Source organism: Thermobia domestica, chromosome 1, assembly GCF_964235325.1.
Source record: "Thermobia domestica chromosome 1, izTheDome1.hap1.1, whole genome shotgun sequence".
Taxonomy (NCBI): domain Eukaryota; kingdom Metazoa; phylum Arthropoda; class Insecta; order Zygentoma; family Lepismatidae; genus Thermobia; species Thermobia domestica.
Window position 1 is genome coordinate 14,605,009 of NC_137454.1, and position 20,167 is coordinate 14,625,175.

The 20,167-nt window shown below is 35.4% G+C and overlaps 1 protein-coding gene across 3 annotated transcripts in view; it reads left to right on the plus strand.

Annotated features, from left to right (window-relative positions):
- Positions 1–12,189: 12,189 nt before the first annotated feature.
- The window catches only part of LOC145683386 (tRNA wybutosine-synthesizing protein 2 homolog), a 34,165-nt gene continuing 26,187 nt past the window's right edge, over positions 12,190–20,167 (plus strand). For 2 of the 3 annotated variants that reach the window (XM_081754723.1, XM_081754726.1), the window contains exons 1-2: positions 12,190–12,567; positions 19,042–19,394. In XM_081754723.1, the coding sequence (XP_081610849.1) occupies positions 12,488–12,567; positions 19,042–19,394 (433 nt within the window). In that variant the 5' untranslated portion in view covers positions 12,190–12,487. The remainder of the gene's footprint in view (positions 12,568–19,041; positions 19,395–20,167) is intronic. The other variant, XM_081754735.1, reaches the window with a different exon arrangement.

Below are 20,167 nucleotides of genomic sequence, written 5' to 3' on the forward strand. Positions count from 1 at the left end.
CAAGGATGAACCACCCATCCCTGCATCCCTGTTCTAATGGTTCTTCTTCTTTTCCTTTCGCTGCAACATTTTTTCTCAATTAGCTCCCGTCGCACCCGTTTTCCTTCCTTCCTTGTTTCCTACGGTGCAGATGCTATGGGTTGTGATGTTTGAAAAGGTAGATTAACTTGGGGTGTTTACACAGAGGAATATGAGTAATACGTTAATTGAGAGTAGTAGTTGATGTGATTACAAAGAAATAAAATTATAAGTTTCGTTTGGTAACTGTGATGGAGTACGGGAGGGCTGTCTGTACAGGGAATGTATAACCTGAGAGATTTGTATGTAATCTCGTTTCCTCAGTAAATCCTGTGCAGCTTCCAGCGAACTTAGGCGAGTTTGTAAAGTTTGTAAAGTCTGAAATGATTCCAATGCTTTCTCTATGAGGTTGAACCTACTGCCTATAGCAAAGCGGATGTGGGATGGTATCTCTTGCGCAGTGCAGCAAGGGGATAGGTAAGGAACCTCTTACCGAGAACAGCGCAGAGGTAAGGTTAGAGAGCCTATCTCCAATCCAGAACAGTGCAAAGAGAAAGATAGAAATAATCAGCTGGAACTGATGTCTTCTTGGTCTCGACATGCACTTTTATAGACGTCCTATGAAGAGAGAGACAGTGGAGGGGTTGTAGAAGTCCTTCGTTGTTCTCCGTGTCCTTCTTCGTAGTTCTTCGTATGTGGCTTCTGCCGGTTACTTAACGACCCTCGTGGAGAAGCCCATGTTGTTGTTTACAAATATGAGGAGGGGATATTGCAATATACAACAGTTTTGTCGATCTCTTAACGCACCTGGATCATTTATAACGTACGTTTACTTTGCCCTGCTATATTCATCCCTGTTGTTTTCTCCCAATCCCTTTTTCTCATTTTCCGTATACACTTCCCTCTCCATTTCAATACTCCCGCCTCTTACTAACACCACTTCCACCCTTCTATTTCTCTTTTTTCTCCTAACACTACATATTTGTACTGCGATGGTTCTGTCCAGGGCTTGAGTTTGGGTCCAGTTTTCTATGTCTCCTCTCTTCACTGTTGTCTCAGCTTTAAACCACTCACATATTTTTCTCCTTTTCTCACTGAGAGGGCACAGAAACTCAGTGGTAGAGCGCTTACTTCTATTGCGAGGAGTCCCTGGTCCCCTCCTCGATCAAGTAAGTTTGTGATGGACAACTTCGTGTCCGTGGTTTTTCTCAGGGTAGTCCCGCTTTGTCCCAATATCTCATTCCCCTAATTCTCCCATCATCATTCACTTGCCTTATTCACCGTCTTCTTTAGCCTAAATGGCATAATCGTGGAATTGAAATGAAAAATTTCAGTTTATTTTTCTAAACTGAAGCATACGCTCTCTTTGCAACCCTCCTTCACTCTTTTCAGCATCAGAATTCGTCCATCTACAGAGCCACAGATATAAATCTTTACAGCCCTCCGCCTGACTTCGAAATTCTCCTGGATTCTCTCTGACATCGTCTACTTCTTTATTGTTGTACTTCCTTAAGTTATACCACTTGTCTAATTTGGTCTAAAAACCATGAGAGCTCCATCTCTGATAACGCCGCACGATATAGAAGTTCTTCACGCAAATTACATTGATGTCTCAGTATCTCCAATAGATCTTTTTCCGCTCTTCATTACACTTCTTTTTCAACGCTGGACTTATTATTGTCATAAACACGCCAGAAAAAAAGAAAAACAAAAAGTTTGTTACTAAAGTGATAAAAAAAAAATTTACTGGTAGCACATGCTTTTGCCAATTAAAATGACTTTACACCCTGGAGACTATGTATAAAAAAACTATTAAATTGTAATAAGTGTAAACCAGCACGAAACTGAACTGAATTAACACTGACGAGACTGACCCAGCAATCTTTGGTATTTTAACCATTAAAATAAAATTTGAAACTGAAGATAAAGTTGAGATAAACTTTTGAAATAAAGTGAGTGGAAGCAGCGGAGTCATTCATTAATTCAATTATGATCCACTAAGATGTTGCTGAACGAACAACAGATCCGAACATGTTACAACAGGAGCTCTCCTGGAAGAAGAAGGAAAATGGGACTGGAAATTGCGTTCGCATTGAAAGTTGTTTCTCAATTCTATTTTTACTAACGGTATTTATTTTAGCTGTAGATAGGGTAACAAAATTGGCATCATCTGAGGGAATATTTTAAATCATTATACAACTTGTTAAATCTTTGCAAAACAGAAATTTGTTAGTTATCAATAAACCTTTCTGTTCACGTTGAATTTAGAAATCATTTTTTAAAATTCAAAGCAGACCTTTCTTCTTTGCTCTTTTAAAGTACAAAAAACATTTTAAAGATTAAAACATTATAACGCTTGCGGTATTAATACAAGACTGGTATTGGCAGCATACTTGTTGTCATTGTTACCCATCTTAGTTCGTTCAACACGACTTTTTTCTTCCTTACCTCCATTTTCTTCTCCGTAACAGATGTCATATCCCTTCACTTCTGAACGCCTGTTTCTACTTCGGAAACAGACTACTTTTTCTGTAATTGTGATTAGGATGCAGACAGCGACTGCTCTAACTTTATCGTTACAATCACAGCTATAAAGCCAGGTGTACTTTATTACTAAAATTGTTTTAATATTAAAATTGACTTAAAAGTTACAGTATGATCAAAATGCGAAAATATACAATCAATGAAGGGGGGTAGCTCATCCGAAATAAAATTGTTAACTCTAGAAATTGCAAGAAATAATCTAGTATAGTGGAGCCAAACATGCATAATTACTCTAAATAACTTAAAGACTGTATCAAACTAGAAAAAATGTCGAAAAGTAAAATTGTTTGAAATGAGAAGAGTTAAAATTTAACACTTAAATAGTTATATGTCTGGCCACTTTTGACCGACCATTACACCGTCAATCATCTCACTTTCTCCTGTCCTGTTGACTATCAAAACCGCCTCACTTTCTGTTAAGTTCCATACATTTCTTTGTCTTGGTCCTTTTAATGTTTATTCTCTGATTTCTTCACCATATCCTCACCTATTATAAGCTCGGTATCTATATTATACAGTGTTGGGAAGTAACGTAACGCAAGTAACGCGTTACTTGTAACGCGTTACTTTTTAAGTAACGTTTTCTAGTAACGCGTTACATTTTTTCAAAAGTAACTGTAACGGTAACGCGTTACAAATTTTTAAGTAACGTACCTAGTTTGCGTTACTTTTTTCGCGTTACATTTCAGATGAGTAACTACAATATATGTATATTTTTTTCAGAAACAAATGTTTCTTTCCTGTAAGTGAATTTCTCAGAATGAAACAATCGAGCATATACTACGTATGTCAGTGACCCACAGTCATAGACACACAGAGAAACAGATAAGTTCGTAGTGTCATTTGCTGTTTTTGGTAGATGAGGACAGCCCTAGGTAAATCACGTGTACTGATTGCAAGAGCCTGAAGATTTTGTCGTAGATTTTGACAGCTCCAAATCAATACATTCAGTGAGTGAACTAGGAGTGCAACTATTTTACTTTGATTTTTTTTTTTAAATAAAGATGGAGAACTAAAGTATTTTACCGTTCGAACATTTGAAAGAATACTTTTTTCTTAAGAGCTGAGGATGGTGGTGGACAGAATTTAAAAGTAAAGTGTCTGAAGTACCCCAACGGAAAATATTTATCAACAACTAGGGTGGCATAATTAAAGATTTACAGTAAGGTGTTAATATAAATAAACTGTGTTCTAATGAGCAGGCCTACTTTATTACTAGAAAATAGTTTGCTGATGGTATGTAATATTCGAGTTCTTTCAGATCAGTTTGCTTATCCTAGAGTCCCGTTGATTATAGAGTAGTATAATGTTTCTCTACAGTATACTCTTTATTTTTAATTTTACATAACAATATTGTTATTATTAAATAATTAATTTAGCAGAATAATAATAAGCAACCATTTTTTCTTACGTATAGGGATGAGCACGAGTCAAGCTAAAACTCGACTCAACTCGAATTCAAGTCGAGTTTCGAGTCAAGTCAAGGGTAATATCCTCGAGTCGAGTTCCGAGCCGATTCAGTTTTTCGCGTCGAGTTTCGAGTCCAGTCGAGTTTGATAAATGGGTCGTTCGTTTTAAGTTGTTTTGAAATCATGGCCTGATTACACTGGAAAACGATAGCATGAGAAATGTAAGCTATGGAATACTTTTAGTGTTGCTCACGAGAGGGGACACGGCTCGCATCTCGTCTCGTCTCGATAGCGAAACCACAAGAGATTTTTATAACAAGCTCAGCTCGGCTCGGCTCAACTGAGAAGATAGCTCGAGCCGGCTCACTTGGGATGAACCATCGGCTCGGGCTGGCTTGGTGGGGATGAGCCATGAGTTCCGTTCGGCTTAACTGAGCCGAGGGCTTTTGCCGAGTCGGTTGGATGAGCTGTTGGCTCGGCTCACTTCTCGGTTCGGGTCGATAGTGAATGGGGGTGAGCCGAGCTGCTCGAGTCGTTGACAATTCTAAACCCGGGCCGAGCAGTTTTGAAGATATTTGGCCAGTGCCCTTTAACTTTTAACAGTGTTTGGCTCGAGCCCGAATATTCAACCTAGACCCTCAACCCAAACTCAGAAGCTCGTGAACAATGTCCTTGACTCCTAGACTTCACGACTACCGAGGTTGGTAATCAACTAGTTTTTTAGTATTCAAATACAAACCACCTATCTTTCTTTTTATATACAGTGTTGTTATAATAATAATAATAATAATAATAATAATAATAATAATAATAATAATAATAATAATAATAATAATAATAATAATAATATAAGTGGTAGAAGTAATAGTGTCATTAATAATATATATAATGTCTATGTAATATACTTGAAAAATGTACTCGAAACTACACAGCGGATTTGGCTCGAGTCGACTCGAAACTCGACCCCAATTCGAGTCGGATTGGAGGAAATTTTTCGAGTCGAGTTCTCGGGTCGAGCTCAAAGATGTTTGTTTCTAGTCGAATCGAATGTCAAAGAAAACTCGCTTGTGTCCATCCCTACGAGTAACGCATTATGGCATTTTATCAATGTTACATTATATGAAAATGTTCATATATCAAGTAAAAATTTGTTCTTGCATTTACATAAAGCGATTCAGAACGTGCAATAATAATAATAATAATAATAATAATAATAATAATAATAATAATAATAATAATAATAATAATAATAATAATAATAATAATAATAATAATAATAATAGCGGTAGTAATAGTAGTACGGAAATTTGAAGTCATAATTTTTTTTACATTTCTTAAATTTCGGACCTAAAAGTAACGCGTTAGTAACGCGTTACTTTCGAAGTAAAGTAACAGTTACTTTTTTGGGGCAAGTAACGCGTTACTAACGCGTTACATTTTAAGAGAAAGTAAAGTAACTTGTAACGCGTTACATTTTTACAAGTAACTTACCCAACACTGATATTATAACATAGTTTACTTCATATTTTATAACTAGATCTATAGATTCATCTCGATCATCCATCTTTGTGTCTTGAAGTTGTCGATATAACTCGGCAGAGAGCGATTTCTGTTGAGGAAAGCTGAAAACTAAGTGACTCAGAGATCAGTGCTGGTGTAGGTTTGGCGCACCACAATTTGGAAGGTTTACAGGAAAAATTCAATACTTTGTGTGAAAAGACATATTTAAAGGAACACATTTCTGTAGACGATAGAAATTTATATAACGTAATACAGCTGTATTTTAGGTTTACAATGGAGGATTACTAGTGTAAAATCATTACAAGTACTTAACAATGTATTAAATAAGTGAGCACATATGAAAGATGACTCTATTAGATGTTATTTTCCACCAGCAGTTTTTCTGCGCATTGTGTAAAAACTGCACTTTATGTTTAGAAATGCAGCGTTACTAGTAGAGGGAAACCATGACAAGTGCTATTGAAAATTGTATCTCTGCAAAAGCCCACTTCATTTCACTATCCTCGCTTACGCACATACTCACCATCGATGATGCACCTGTTCTCTTCGGACGCACGCATGCGCTACCGAGCGGGCCCGGTAGCTTCTCTCTGCCATGACTCGGTTAGATAACATTCTTGCTTTTTAGTGGTCACCTAGCACAGGTCGGTTTGTGTTGTTGTACTGTAATTCTTACGAAACTCATCCGGAAGCCGTATTTATACGTAAATCGAAAAAGAATTGTACTAGATGCAGTTTTCCTATACGGAAACATAGATTTATAAAATTTACAGAAGAAATTTTTAATATTTCAATAGAATATTATATAAGCAATGGAAATATTGTGTGCACTAGCCTCTGAGATGAGTATTTACGTGAAAATATAGAAATTAAAGTCGAACCTGAAATGCACATAATTTTCCATAAGCTGCCATAAAATTTTGGCAAATCTGTAATTTTCCCATTTTATGTCTAGAATATTTTTTCCAAGAAATATTACAACTCCGGTAGTTTCTGTTCACATAAGTTTAGTTCAGGTTAGTTACGGTTGGGTTATGTTATGTTACATTATATTAGCATAGGGGTCTAGCATAATTTTCGAAAATGAAAGAATTTCTCTTTCTTCTATTAATATAAGCTTAGTTGAGTTCATTAGGTTAGATTTGGTTAGTTTGTGTTAGGTCTAAGTTCTTGCATCTTTCATTTGAGCTGTAAATTTGTAATTTTTTTTTACGTTCTCCTAGATCCCATCTGCGAGACATTTACCTAAGTGAGTGCATATAAAAAATAATCTAATTCGTATCATTGCAAAAACCCACGCGTTTTCACTACCTTCGCTGACGCGCCTGCTTCTTAGGATGCACCCCGAGAGTCCCCAAGCTAGCACTCGGGCCCTGCCCTGACACGGTTAGATAGCATTGGTGCTTTTCAGTGGCTACTTAGCACAGGTTGATTTATGTTTCTGTACTATAATTTTATTACTATACATCCCGACGCCGTATTTAAAAGCAAATCGTAAAAGAATTGTAGTTTTTCAATAAATGCTTTTGATGGTCCCATTGAATTTTATCTATGCCATGAAAAATATTTTCATGTCACTCAGCACAAATCATTTAGGTAATAATAATAAGGAAATGAATGACAAATTATAATTTTTCAACAATTATTTCTTGTGGTGCACCAAAAGTAATCCTGCACGATCAGAAGATAAATTAGCAAAACATAACGCATCCGCTGTTTATTTTCACTTGTTTTGTTTTCACTTTATCTCATCTTATATCGCTTAATATGAAATCGTACGAATTTTCATTTCAAAATAGAGCGTGCTCTAAATAAGAGAAATCTCATAGGATAGTTCACAACATAGGAAATGACATGCGGTCTGATGCCATACACGTTAAAGCATTTTAGACGGAAGCATTTATTGTAGCATTTCTCGTAGCAAAAATCGTATCATCGATATCCTACCGTGTAAAGTGGCAAATGCTATAGCATTTCCCATGCCATGACATATTGTATGGCATTTCTTGTCGATAGAACCGGCTCTATTTCGTAGCATTTTTCCCAGCATTTCTGCTCCGATTGCAGCGCCGAGGTGTGTTAAAAAGAAGTGAAAGATTTTATATCCATGCCAAATATCCATGCTTTTTGTTTTGTGTGGGTATTGAATTGTAGTAAAGAAAAATGAGTTGGAGTAGAGATGCTCTTTGTCCACATACTTTTTTGGGATTTTCGTTTTTTTAATATGACCGGCGAGAACTGTTGTTACAATTAGTATAGCTTTAGCTACCTCACGCTTAATTTCAGAGACATAATTGCGCTCTTCTCCAGTGATTTGTTTGCTACGACAGATGCTTATTAAAATCATTATCGTACCATTTAAAAGCACCATATACTTTTGATGCCATAGAATATTATATGAAATTTTTGGCAGCACATCTGGTACGAGAAATGCTACGATAAATGCTTCCGTCTCCTATTTTGACTCTAGGACAAATCGTAAGAGATTTGCTAGGATCTATTCTATAGTGTATAAATGGCTTTACTTGCTGTTTTGCAGACTTTGAAGTGAACCCGCTTCGGAGAATGAAAGAGCATACCTCGAAAATGATTGCTGAATGTAAAATAAATCAAACCAGAGAGAAAGAACTATGTTTTTGTTTCTATGAATTTCTGTGTGGATCCATATAGTAAAACTGCACGTTGTATTTTTCCAATAATTACTTTTAGTGGCCCCTCAAATTGTATCTATACCAACTGAGATATTATGTCACCCAGTATAAATCTTTTAGGATGCAATAAGTAGGAAGTTAGTGAATGAAATATTATTTTGAACAATTATTTCGAATGGTGCACCAAAAAGATCAACCATTTTGGTACCCAGACACAGTGGCGGCCGGTGGATTGTGGTTTCGGGTGTTATAGTACGAACGATCGAAGACAGAAGATATAAAATTGACTCGTCTACTAATCAGGATAACTTTAGATGCAAATGCTATGTGACATGTTAATTAAATAAAATTATGTTTTAAAAAAATGCAGAACATTTAATCCGATTAATCACCGTATTTAATTAGTAAGTTCATTCTTCTCTCTTTGATTGGAACAAATCTGCCTAATACATGCTGGTTGAGCTCTAGTATTCTTATTGTCAGGTTATTCGATGGAAAGCATAACCAATGGTGATAACCTTTCTTGGGACATTCAATTTCTTGAAAGTGTCAATTCTTTTTGATGTGAAAAAAACTTTTCTTCTTTTACTGACGCCATAGGTACAGTTAATATTAATTGCAGAAGCTTTGTAGATTCACTAAATATTTTTTCTAGATTATTGTGAACAATTCATTCTAGCAAACTCAGTCCCTGACAGTGATCCGAATTCCTCTTCAGTGTAGACTGAAGAGAGTTCGTAGCACAGATTAGTGTTATAAAACAAATGTACATTGAACACGCTTTATTCACAATTTATCTAAGAAAATTTAAAATAAATTGTGGAAATGTATCTAGTGCATACAACATTACTGCCATAAGATGTCCTGTAATTTTAAACTTTTTTTTTGAAAACTCTCCTGGACTGCACTTTGCTTGTTTTGTCTAAGCCTTAATTGTAAGTTTTTGTCAGTTGAAAGCTGGGCAATTTTTTGTAAATTATTTACAGAAGTCATGGTATGCAATTCATTCAGAATTTGTAGGTTATGTACAGAATTAAAGCACACACAATAAAATTAAATCTAATAACTAATAACCAAAACAGCGGATACAAAAAGAGATAATGGTATATGAATTGCGAATGTCACATATTCATACATAGGTCTGTCAACTGGCCGGCTTTTCATTGGCCTGACCGGAAAAAATGCTGTTATTTTGGTTAAAGCCGGTGACGGGTACAAACTTCTCACCAGCCCCTATATAACTTTTTTTTTCAAATTTGTATCTAGTTCGAAGTATAGATATTGAAAAGTAGCTGTCATTCTGTAAACTCAAAACTCTCACCTTTCACCATCTATCAACGGTTACTATATTTTGTTCTCCTGTTTAGAAAATTTTGGAGAGCTGACAGGGATTATCAGGGAAAATTTGAAATTTTCTTTCAAGGAATTTTATACATTTATTAAGAGTGGAAAAGGACTTCTTAAAGCAATTTCCTATAGTTGAAGTAGAGATTATATGTTTAAAGAGTGAATTTCATTTTCCAAATCCAAAATTGTCACGTAAAGATTATTACACTTTTGTTCATCTGTTTCGATAATTTTAAAGAAATGGTAGTTACTGGTAAATACAATAAATTGATCAATGCCGATTAATCAATTTCAGTTTCTCATTTATAGCACAATGTATCTGTTAAGCTTATTAGTGAATGTTCTAAGGACATACAGAATATATGTGTTAATGCACGTTTGTTCACGATAGTACATTTCCTTTCCATGGATAGGTCCGAACAGAGATACTTCACGCTGAGACCTTTATCATAGAGAATTTTGAGGAAGTGCCGGTTTTTTTTAAAAAAAAAATACAGTTGGCAACCCTATTCATATATCAACAGACACACACACACACACACATATGTGCGTAAAAGAAAAAAAATACATTCCAAATCATCCGTCTTGTTTGTTACGCAATGCACGATGAACACAATATACTTCCACATGAGGCGAAACAATGTTTATCAACGTCATACGTTCTGGAAAGCAATCTTGAAACCTGCCAGATATAGGAACAACATGTTGGCTGGGAGGGGTCCAAAGTATTTAAGGAAGGTCCAATACGTCTACTTAGTAACGAACCTGTCTTATACTGTACCCGAAAAGATAAGTAATTCTTAATTACTGTCACCTATATTTTTAGAAAAAATGATAGAACGATTATTTCTATAAGAAAAGAAAGAGTACATGATGTGGTGTAAAATAAAATATTTATCATACATCAATCATTTCTGTGTTAAACAAGGATAGTTCTTTAGGAAAGTCTACAAATGTTAGTCAAGTTTCAAATTTTTTGGGAGGTCCAGACCCGGTGGACATTCCTCGTGGCTACTCCTCTGTGCATTGTTAACTAGTCCCAAATTCAATGTGGCGTTCCCCTTGGGCGGCGATTCGGGGGGGGGGCAAGTGGGGAAAGTTGCCCTCCCACTTTTTGAAGTGACCCTGTAATGTATATAGTTTCATTTGGAAATGAAAAGTTTTTTTTTTGTATGTATTACTGGTTCATAGAAAAAATGGTGCCATATAATATTTGTCGTTGCGTGAGTACGTATTGGTTATTTGCCTTCCCCTTGAGTTAAGAGAGCTACAGGAATTGCGTTTTAATTCCAATTAAAAGCAATTAACATTGCAATTGCGTATTTCTTTAAATGTCATAGGATACAGATATACCTGTAGTATTTACTGTCTTTCATTGTAAGAATAATGACATACATTTAATGACGTGGGTGGTATTAAAAATATAGGTTGCTCATTAATCCACAGTTTCAATATAACTTCTACAAAACAAGCCTCATTATTCATTACTATGATTACTGATATCCCTTCTATTTATTTGTTTTGCAAATTTATTATAAATAATCTGATCACAATATTCCAGACAGAATTGTAAGGTGGCCATGAGCAAGCAATCAAATCTCTTCATACACTTTCGTTATTTATGAGAACCTACTTGCGTTGCTCTTGTCAATTTACTTAATAAAATATTAAATACGATATATGGTATTTTAACTAAAAAGTTAGTATCCTATTAGTTATACAACCTTTCGTCAAACAAAGTGTTAAAAACAACTAGGAAAACTAACAGTGATATACGAATATTCAGATCATGCCTTGCCCCCCACTTTTAACGTCCAATCGCCGCCACTGGCATTCCCCATCATACAGTTTTATCAAGAGTATAAAATATACTTATTTTATAAAAGAAATATGTACTGTATATACTAAAATACTATGCACAGAGGGGGGATTCTTCATATTGACTTATTAATATTTGGTTCACACATTACTGTAGAAGAAACCTTCATTATCTATATAAGCTAAGAATTAGTTGTAAATGCGGATCTACTTTCACTTGATTTCTGCTCTACTACATATTTTCTTTCTTATTTTGTAATTCTGCTATCACTTTTTTAAAATTGTCATAATATTGATTTGCTTCAGTATAAATACCGTAATTTAAAAATATGAATGCATAAAAACAAATTCCATTTGTTAATTGCTAGTGAAATAAAATTCAGAAAGCTCATTTAACGCGAAAAACCTTCTTATTCACTGGAAACCGTGCTGTGTTGCAGAAGCAGTGCAACGACCAGACCCTTTAACTTCTGAGATAGGGGAAAGGAGTCTTAACATTCGCTCCAATTCCCGTGCTGAAGGAATCTGGTCGTTATATGCTCGCTACAACACAATATAAATTAGAGACTCTGTGACGGACTTTTCACTTTTTAAAACGGACAGTTAGAGAAGTAAAGAAAAAATGTTATTTAAAGTATATATGGGAGTATTAGAAAGTATTTTTTCTGTTCTTTACTACTATTGCTAATAATATTTTTTTTCTTGAAATACTTTGGTCGTTGCGCAACGCTGCAACACTAACATTAGCCGCCACTGCCCAGACATAGGAACCATGAACTCATATTAATTTTAATTTCAAAAATTTTCATCGATATACTTAATACAATTTGTAGCCTATAGGAACAAATGACTAGGTCACCTTATCCGTAACCATTGGTTGTTAATCAGAAGAAGAGGAAGAAGACAACCGCTGAAGATGAAGAAGTAGAGTTGAATATTGAAGTTTTTGAGTTGTGTGTTGTAAATAAATAAATAAACAAATAAGTAAAGATGGTAAAATAAAGAAAAAAAATGCTTGATTTCATTAAATAATAGAAAAAATGAAATCATATTTCAACACGTAACCATAAGAAGTTTTTGTGTATTTGAAAGAAAAGTGCAAGGAATATTTTACACTAAATTCTACATTGAATCACAGGAAACATTATATTACTTTCATTTCAACGTCAAAATTATAGTATGGATTATTGGGTACAAAGGAAAGAAACGTTACCTTCTAAATGCATTGTAGCAGACATTGAGAATTGGCATGATTTGTGGTAAGTCCATGAATTTAAAAGCAAGTAATTTTATGCGTAACTAATCCTTATAATAAAGTAAGCAGATTCTCTTTACGAGGGTTAATTTTTATAATAGGTATAAATGCTAGATGCGGACATACACAAGAAAACGACAGTGCAGTAGCACCAAGAAACTTGTGCGAGGTGACTATCAATAAACGTAAGGTTAAAGTCCACCAAACTTGAGTAAATGTTGGGCGAAACTGGTGGGCCAGCGCTCTTTTTCGTCCGTAGAGAAAGCTCAGGTTAGGGGCGATGGGTATGCATGTAAGCGAAGATGGTGGAAATAAGTCATGTTCATGTTACTGGATAAATTACTTCGCGGACAGCTTTATCGTTACAGAATATGATAATACTATGCATTGGCAGGAAATCAGTTCGTCATGGCTTTATAAAGTTTCACCATAACATTACGAATTACGTTAACATTATTAGGCATATCATAGATAATATACCGGTATATTTTGTTTATTTATACCTTGCTCTTTTGAAATAGTAGACTTTACGGCAAATTTTTAGTGGAAGCGACCATCTTTTTTTTTTTTTTTTTTTTTTAATACAATTTTGCTAATTTTTATTAATATTAGGTTTCGCTAATTAGGGCTACACTACTTACATCATTGTATTGATCTGTCACATGCGGTACATATAATCTGTAGAGCATTTCATTTTTGTCACTTTGAGGGCTGTATCGTCGGAATACACGAAAAATTTTTTTTTTTAAAAAAAAAGGTTCCAAAATATACCAAATTTGGTAAGAAATGTACTTTTGATGAAATATCTGCTCCAGAGCCTCGATGTGCAGATTTACTTTTGGAGGGCTTTAGTATAAGCACGCGATAAGAACTATTGTGCAAAAGACACTAACCAAATTATCCTAGTTGGTCACTAAAAGGCAGGAATGATATCTATTCGAGTCAGGGCAGGAGGGGGCCCGAGCAAAAACGAGGAGGTGCGTCCATACAGAGCAGGGGCGGTGGGTATACACAAACGAGAATAGCGCATAACATAGTATATGACATGAAACACTTACCTTACGTGTGGATTAGGATGAGATACTGAATCAGGATAGACCTTCGGAACAAAGGCATATACACTTTCCCAATTACGAGTAGAAAATTGTGTACAATCGTGTAGAATGTACGTGACTTTTCCACACTACATTTTCCGCGATTAAATCATAAGTGTACCTCTCCGGCGAATAGTCCGTTCCGCTCCTGTATACAGTGCCGCTCACGACATCAAAAACAAACAACTACTGCTATTGTCTTAACTGTAGCTATTGCCCTCACCTGACTTTCACTCAGTCTTCCTTACAAACCAAAAGAAATTGTCCAATTGACCCAATAAATTTTCTAAAATTGGTGGGGCGTAACAGAAATTAACACCTCATTTCTACAAAATGCACGTCTATTCCATCCTTAAATGAGACACAATTACGTTTTCCTTACTTCAATTCATTTCTTCTGTAATGTATATTTTTTTTATCTACTTTCGTCCTCTTCTTCTAGTCAAACCCCAATTTTTCTTCCGTAAATTTTACAAATCTGTGGTTCCCTGTAATAAGATAAAAGGGGTTTACTGGAGGACCTATTCTACCAAATAGAAAAGTTATAGGCAACCTAATCTAACGTAATCTGGAAATGTGAGATATGTGTCAAAATTTGGTAGAACAGTCTGCTCGAGTAATGCCTTTAAAATAATTACAGGTTACTTAAACGTCTATTCGGAAGTATTTATACTTCCTTAATCCTTACAGTGAACGCAAGACGCATCACTCTGTGAGTCACACAGTTTCAATAGTTCGACTAATAGTTGTCGATAGCTGCGTTGCTTCCTACCTGATGCCAGCAGATGTCGCTAATGTGCTGGCAATTTGCGGAGAAGTCGAAGGCTTGTGGAAGGAACAATTAGTGTCTTTAAGGTACAGCTTACAAAGATGGGAATAACAAGAAAACCCACTCCAGGTAGTAACTTTGGGCAGACACGGACGGTGGTTCTAATCTTTAACCATTAAAACGAACAGTTGAAACAGAGAAATCTTTCTTTACACACATACCAACCCTTGCCTGTGAGCTACGGACGCCCTACAGCGTCTTCCTTTCTTCATAGCTCTGCCCGGGCGTGAATTAAAGGGAATAGCTTTAGTGACAACCTGGCACACGTTGATGGGTGTTTCGGGCACAGTTACAACGAGCATGGATTATCTGTAAAGGTAGACGTTATCTGCCCTAAAACCTCTAAATCAGTACTACTTTCCACGTCTTTGTAATGATATGAACTGAAACGTGTAATGTGAACTTAACCGGAATAGAGGATACTATGTATTAACAAAATATATGGTAAAATCTGCTCTCCTTTTTCCTGTGAACTACTAGTATTTAGTTTGTAATAGACAAAATAGTTTTAACATACAGTTACTAAAATTAAATAATAATATTATTTAAAAAGTGGTTAACAGGACACCTAAACAATATCATACGTAATCAAATGCAGTTGAGTTCGTTCCTCTAGTCGCTGCATTAACTTAGATTTTGGGAAAAATGTTATTCTGGCAATACTGTAATTTCTATTGATGGCAAAACTGAAGATTCTTCAGGTTCATATTTCCTGTTGTAGAATAACATTATTTATAATTGTGATAAGTTACATTTCATTATCTCCTTTCACTTATGCAAAAGAAGCAAAAGAAAGATGGTAAATTTTCTATTATTTTTATTAAGTCAGGCACTTAATAAGGAAAAAGTGGTTCCCAACAAGGACTTTTGATAACAGTGATTCAAGGAATGGAGAAAACTAATCCAAATATGTAGTTCTACAAGTAACGTGATTTTATAAAATGTACTATGAAGTAAATAAGAAGTCATTTCAGCGTAGTGCCAGTTAGGTGCTTCAGTGAATAATTACTGAAATATGCACTAGGGCGAATTTTTCTTACCTTGCTCTACAAACTCCGTTCTTGTTTAAGCTTTTGTTTTCATATTTTTTTAGTTAAATCTCTGTGACCCTGATCTCATGCACGTGCGCTTGAGCTAAGACAATCATCACTATAATTCCGCTCAAAATAATGTTCCGTTTAAAAAAAAAAAAAAAAAAAAACTGCCTTTGAACATTCGAGAAACCACTCTCATTGTCAATTAAAATGAATACTGTAAATAGGATCATAGTCACAGACATGACCGAAACATTACGAAAACAGAATCTTAAACAATAACGCAGTTCTTAGTGCAAGGTAAAAGTTTACTTGAGTATAATTTCAGTGTCTTTTTTTATTAATAAACATTAAGTAAGAGTTACATTTGAAGGGTAAGGAGAAAAAAGAAGGAATGTCACAAAACTGCATTTTCGAGAAAACTGCGTTTTAATATTGAAAACCGCGTGAAAAAAAGAATAGGGTTAGTTAAATCTTTTGCCCCTTTTTACATGAACATTTCTACATCTACGTGTGCATGGCATATACAGTCAAATAGTACCAAGAGTCACAAGCAGATAGGACAGAGCACCCGTTAAAGCATACACATGGACATTTCTTGTTTTCTCCCTTACCCTTCAATTTTGTAATATTCATATCTTCTATCAAACTTACGAGGGAGAAACTTTATCTGCTTGGGAAAAAAGAAAGTTAAGAACTCTATAGAACATACTTACAGGTTCGATGTTTCCAGCTAGTTTATAAATACAAATGATTACTTTTAGGTGCGCCTAAATAAATAACCTTTTTTAACACACACACACACACACAATAACAATTTTTTTTTCACACAGAGAAACAAATGTTTTATGTATCAAACCGGTTATTTAAACCAGTTCGTAGTTAATTTCAAGCCCTATTTGCTTTTCGCATTGAGTGTTATATTAGGTAGTCTAAGTAAGTGGTAAGTTGCGCATAAGATGGCGTAGTATCCCAAGTCGAAAGGTACACTCATGTCCAAAACTATTGTCGCATGTCTATAAACATGTTGTTGTAGGAATATAATTTGATAATGAATTCGCCCAGTATTTCTTATCATGTTAGTATGTCTATAATCGGCAAGGAGATGTATGTGGCAAATTTCATGTCAAAAGCGCAGTAAATAAGAACAATAAAACGAAAATAAAACTTCCCTGCCCATTTAGCAACACTTTGTTTTACTCATTCTAATTTTCGTATTTCTAATTCTTTTCCTTTGAAAGTTGCCACAAATATACATTTTCCGATTCTACACATGGTATCAGTATTAAAAGTACCCTGCAAAATCATTATCAAATTATATTCTTACAAGAAGACGGTTATAGATATACGACAATCATTTTGGACATGAGTGTACATGAGTCGCAGCGGGTCAGGCCCAATGTCATTTAATAGCTTACAATTGAAGTTAATAGACGTGCAAAAAGTGTTGCAGTTTTCATGAACAGACAAAGTATTGCACCGTAAAGATGAGAGAACTTTTCGTAAAAATTCGCCATCTTACAATTTTATTTTGATAAAGATGCAAATGCTGCGTAGACCCGAAAAGAAATTTGTTCTATTTATGGGCGAAAAATGTTATCAAAAGCAAGAGACAAAAGATGATTTAGTTTCTTTCATTTTCAAAATTTCGATGTTCAAGATACTCCTCGCAGTGAGCGACCAATCACAACATGAGTGAATGATTATCTGGCAAAAGGCCAGCAAGACCGGCATATAAGCTGTGATAACATCACCAACGTCCTAAATATCCATCACCAAACAGTGTTAAGCCATTTGGAGAGAGCTAGCTGCAGATACAAGCTCAGTGTTTCGGTGCTATATGATGTGACTCAAAACCAGTGACTCGATGCAATTTCCATTTAAGAATCTTCACTGAAACGTAACGAATTCGAGCCTTTTGTGGAGCAGTTAATCAGGAGTAATGAAAAGTGGATAACCCTCAACAACAGTGTGGGGGGAAAGATCGTGCTCGAAGCAAGGAGAATCTCCACAGTCTGTGACAAGCCCAATATTGACGCCCAGGAAGATTATGCTATGCGTTTGGTGGGATTGGAAGGGCGTCGTGCATCACGAACTGCTGCCGCCGGGCAAAACGATAGACTCGGACATGTACTGTCTCCAAGAAAAGCAAGTGCACCTAGTAATTGAAAAGAAATGTCTGGAACTGATTAACAGAAAGGGTGTCAACGCCAAACCACATTAATTTTTAAGAACCTGTCAGAAATTAAGAGAACTTGGCTGGGGGATTTTAATACATCTACCTTATAGCCCGAACATGGCACTGTCAGACTATATATTTTTTTTTAAACTCCCTGAATGGTATTAAGTTAGTTTAAAAGATGCCTATGATAACCATATGTCACATTTTTTGACCAAAAGCCCAGAAATTCTATACTAACGGGATAAAGATGCTGCCAGAAAAAACAGCAGGTCACCAAACAAAATGGAAAAATAATGGAACTTTGTTTCTTTACAGATAACTACTAGCTCTATCTATTGAAGCAAGATATAATCGGAAAGCTGGATATCTGCTCAACAAAACGAGACCACAATTATGACGCCCGATTAAGGGAGTGTCAAGTTATAGCAAGAAAAGTGAGTGTATCTGGTGTCACCTCGTCATAAAAACAAAGAGCCAATACTAAATTTTGTTTCAAGCTAGGTAAAACGTTTACAGAAACATTGATAAAAGAAGTGTATGGTGATGAGTGCTTATCTCGTACACGCGTGTTCGAGTGGTATGCGCGATTCTGGGACGATCGTGAATCCTTGAAAGACGACCCAAAGCCAGACAAACCGAAAAACAAAAATCGCAATGAGTTGATTCGATGTGTGCGATGGTTTGAATTCGACTGTGAAATGGGTGGCGGAATCGTTTGTATAAGGCCCGAGTATCGAGCGCCAAGCAGTTGGTCTTTATTGTACGACAGTGCACCATGTCACGGAACCGTTGCAGTTCGTGACTTTTTGGCTTAAAAAAAAAAATGTGTTCTTCCACATCCTCCGTATTCGCTTGATTTATTGCCGTGTCACTATCTCATATTCCCATAATTAAAACTGGCCATGAAAGGAACATTTTAAGACAATGTTTCAGTCTGCTTGACGAGGGTCATTGAGGCGATTCCGAAAAAGGACACTAAAAACTCTGCTAGCATTGGTTGAACGTGCCCAATTGATGCGGAGGGGATGTATTTTAAATAAAAAGAACTGTAGTTGGTAAAATACCTAATTCGTTTTGTTTAATTTAAAAAGTCCCGTTATTTTTCCGACATAGCGTATACCGGTACGTATTTTCATAACGTTATTTTCAAATCCCAATAAATGTATTCTTAATTTTGACATCAAAAGGCTCAATATTTTTAGACAACCTGATATCTCTGAATTTTCTCCGGGTAACTTTGGTCTTTCCATTATCTAATTTCATTATCTCTTTCATCATCATTCAGTTGTTTCTGTCATATGGAGAACGTTAAACTAAATATTTCAATATTTGTTAATAGGAACTACCTGGAAGCTCATGGTTTGTTAAGCGAAGGTGTAAAATGCAGAAGACGGGAAGGAAAGTATATTATACCCATTACAGATGAGTTGCTGAATCAACCGGAAGTTGAGTATGTGGAAGGTCACACATATCGTCTGAATAATATACTGTTCGATGTTATAGTTTATAATGGGCGACCAATTTCTGTTCCCCCTGCAGAAGTTATGAAGAAAGATCTGATGAATATGATGAAAGAAAAGGGATTATGGAAAGAAGAGTTGGAGAAGGAAATTCCCAAATCCTGGGAACGTTTTCAAGATCTTGTGGTGTTTGATCAAAAATATTTCTCAAGCGTGTACTGGGAACAAGCAGGTAAGAAAACTTCAGTATTTATTTATCTTTAAATTATAAATAATAGTAATATTAATACACTTTCTTTCAATTTATCTATCTATCTATCTATATGCATATACTAGGGCTCAAAAGTTTTCGATGAACACCCCGGATTTTTGTAAGCATTTACTGTGATCTTATTTTGGCACGATAACTTTACTACCTTGCATCAGATGTACTCCAGCCTAAAGCATAGAATTTGATGATAGTTAAATTGAGGACTGAGAGATACTGTAGATATGTCAAATTATAATTCTTAAAATTGAAACCAAGAAAGACAATTTGATATAAATATTGCATAGTGAAACAAAAGTGTGGAAGGTGAGGCAAGATACTAGTTTTGTTTGGAAAGTGTAAACATAGAGGGTCAATGCAGTGACGAAAATTTGAAAGAAAAAGCAGTTTTCCAAATTTTGCAGTTCTCTATACCTTATAGATATGGTGCCTTTAAAAACAAGCTAAAAATGCCATTCTTTGAAAAATGTTTACGACTGTCAGTATACATCCTTCTCTGCTCAATTATCACTCAGTGAAAGCGTATATGTAACGCTTGTCGTTAGTATTTCAACGAGCAACAATAGTGCATACGAAACCATCGTAAATACTTTTCAAAGTATGGAATTTTTGGCGTGTTAAACGTTAGCATATAAACAAGCTATAAAGAACTGCAAAATTTGGAAAGCTACTTTCTCTTTAAAATTTTTGTCACTGTATTGACTCTCTATGTCTGCACTTTTCAAACAAAACTAATA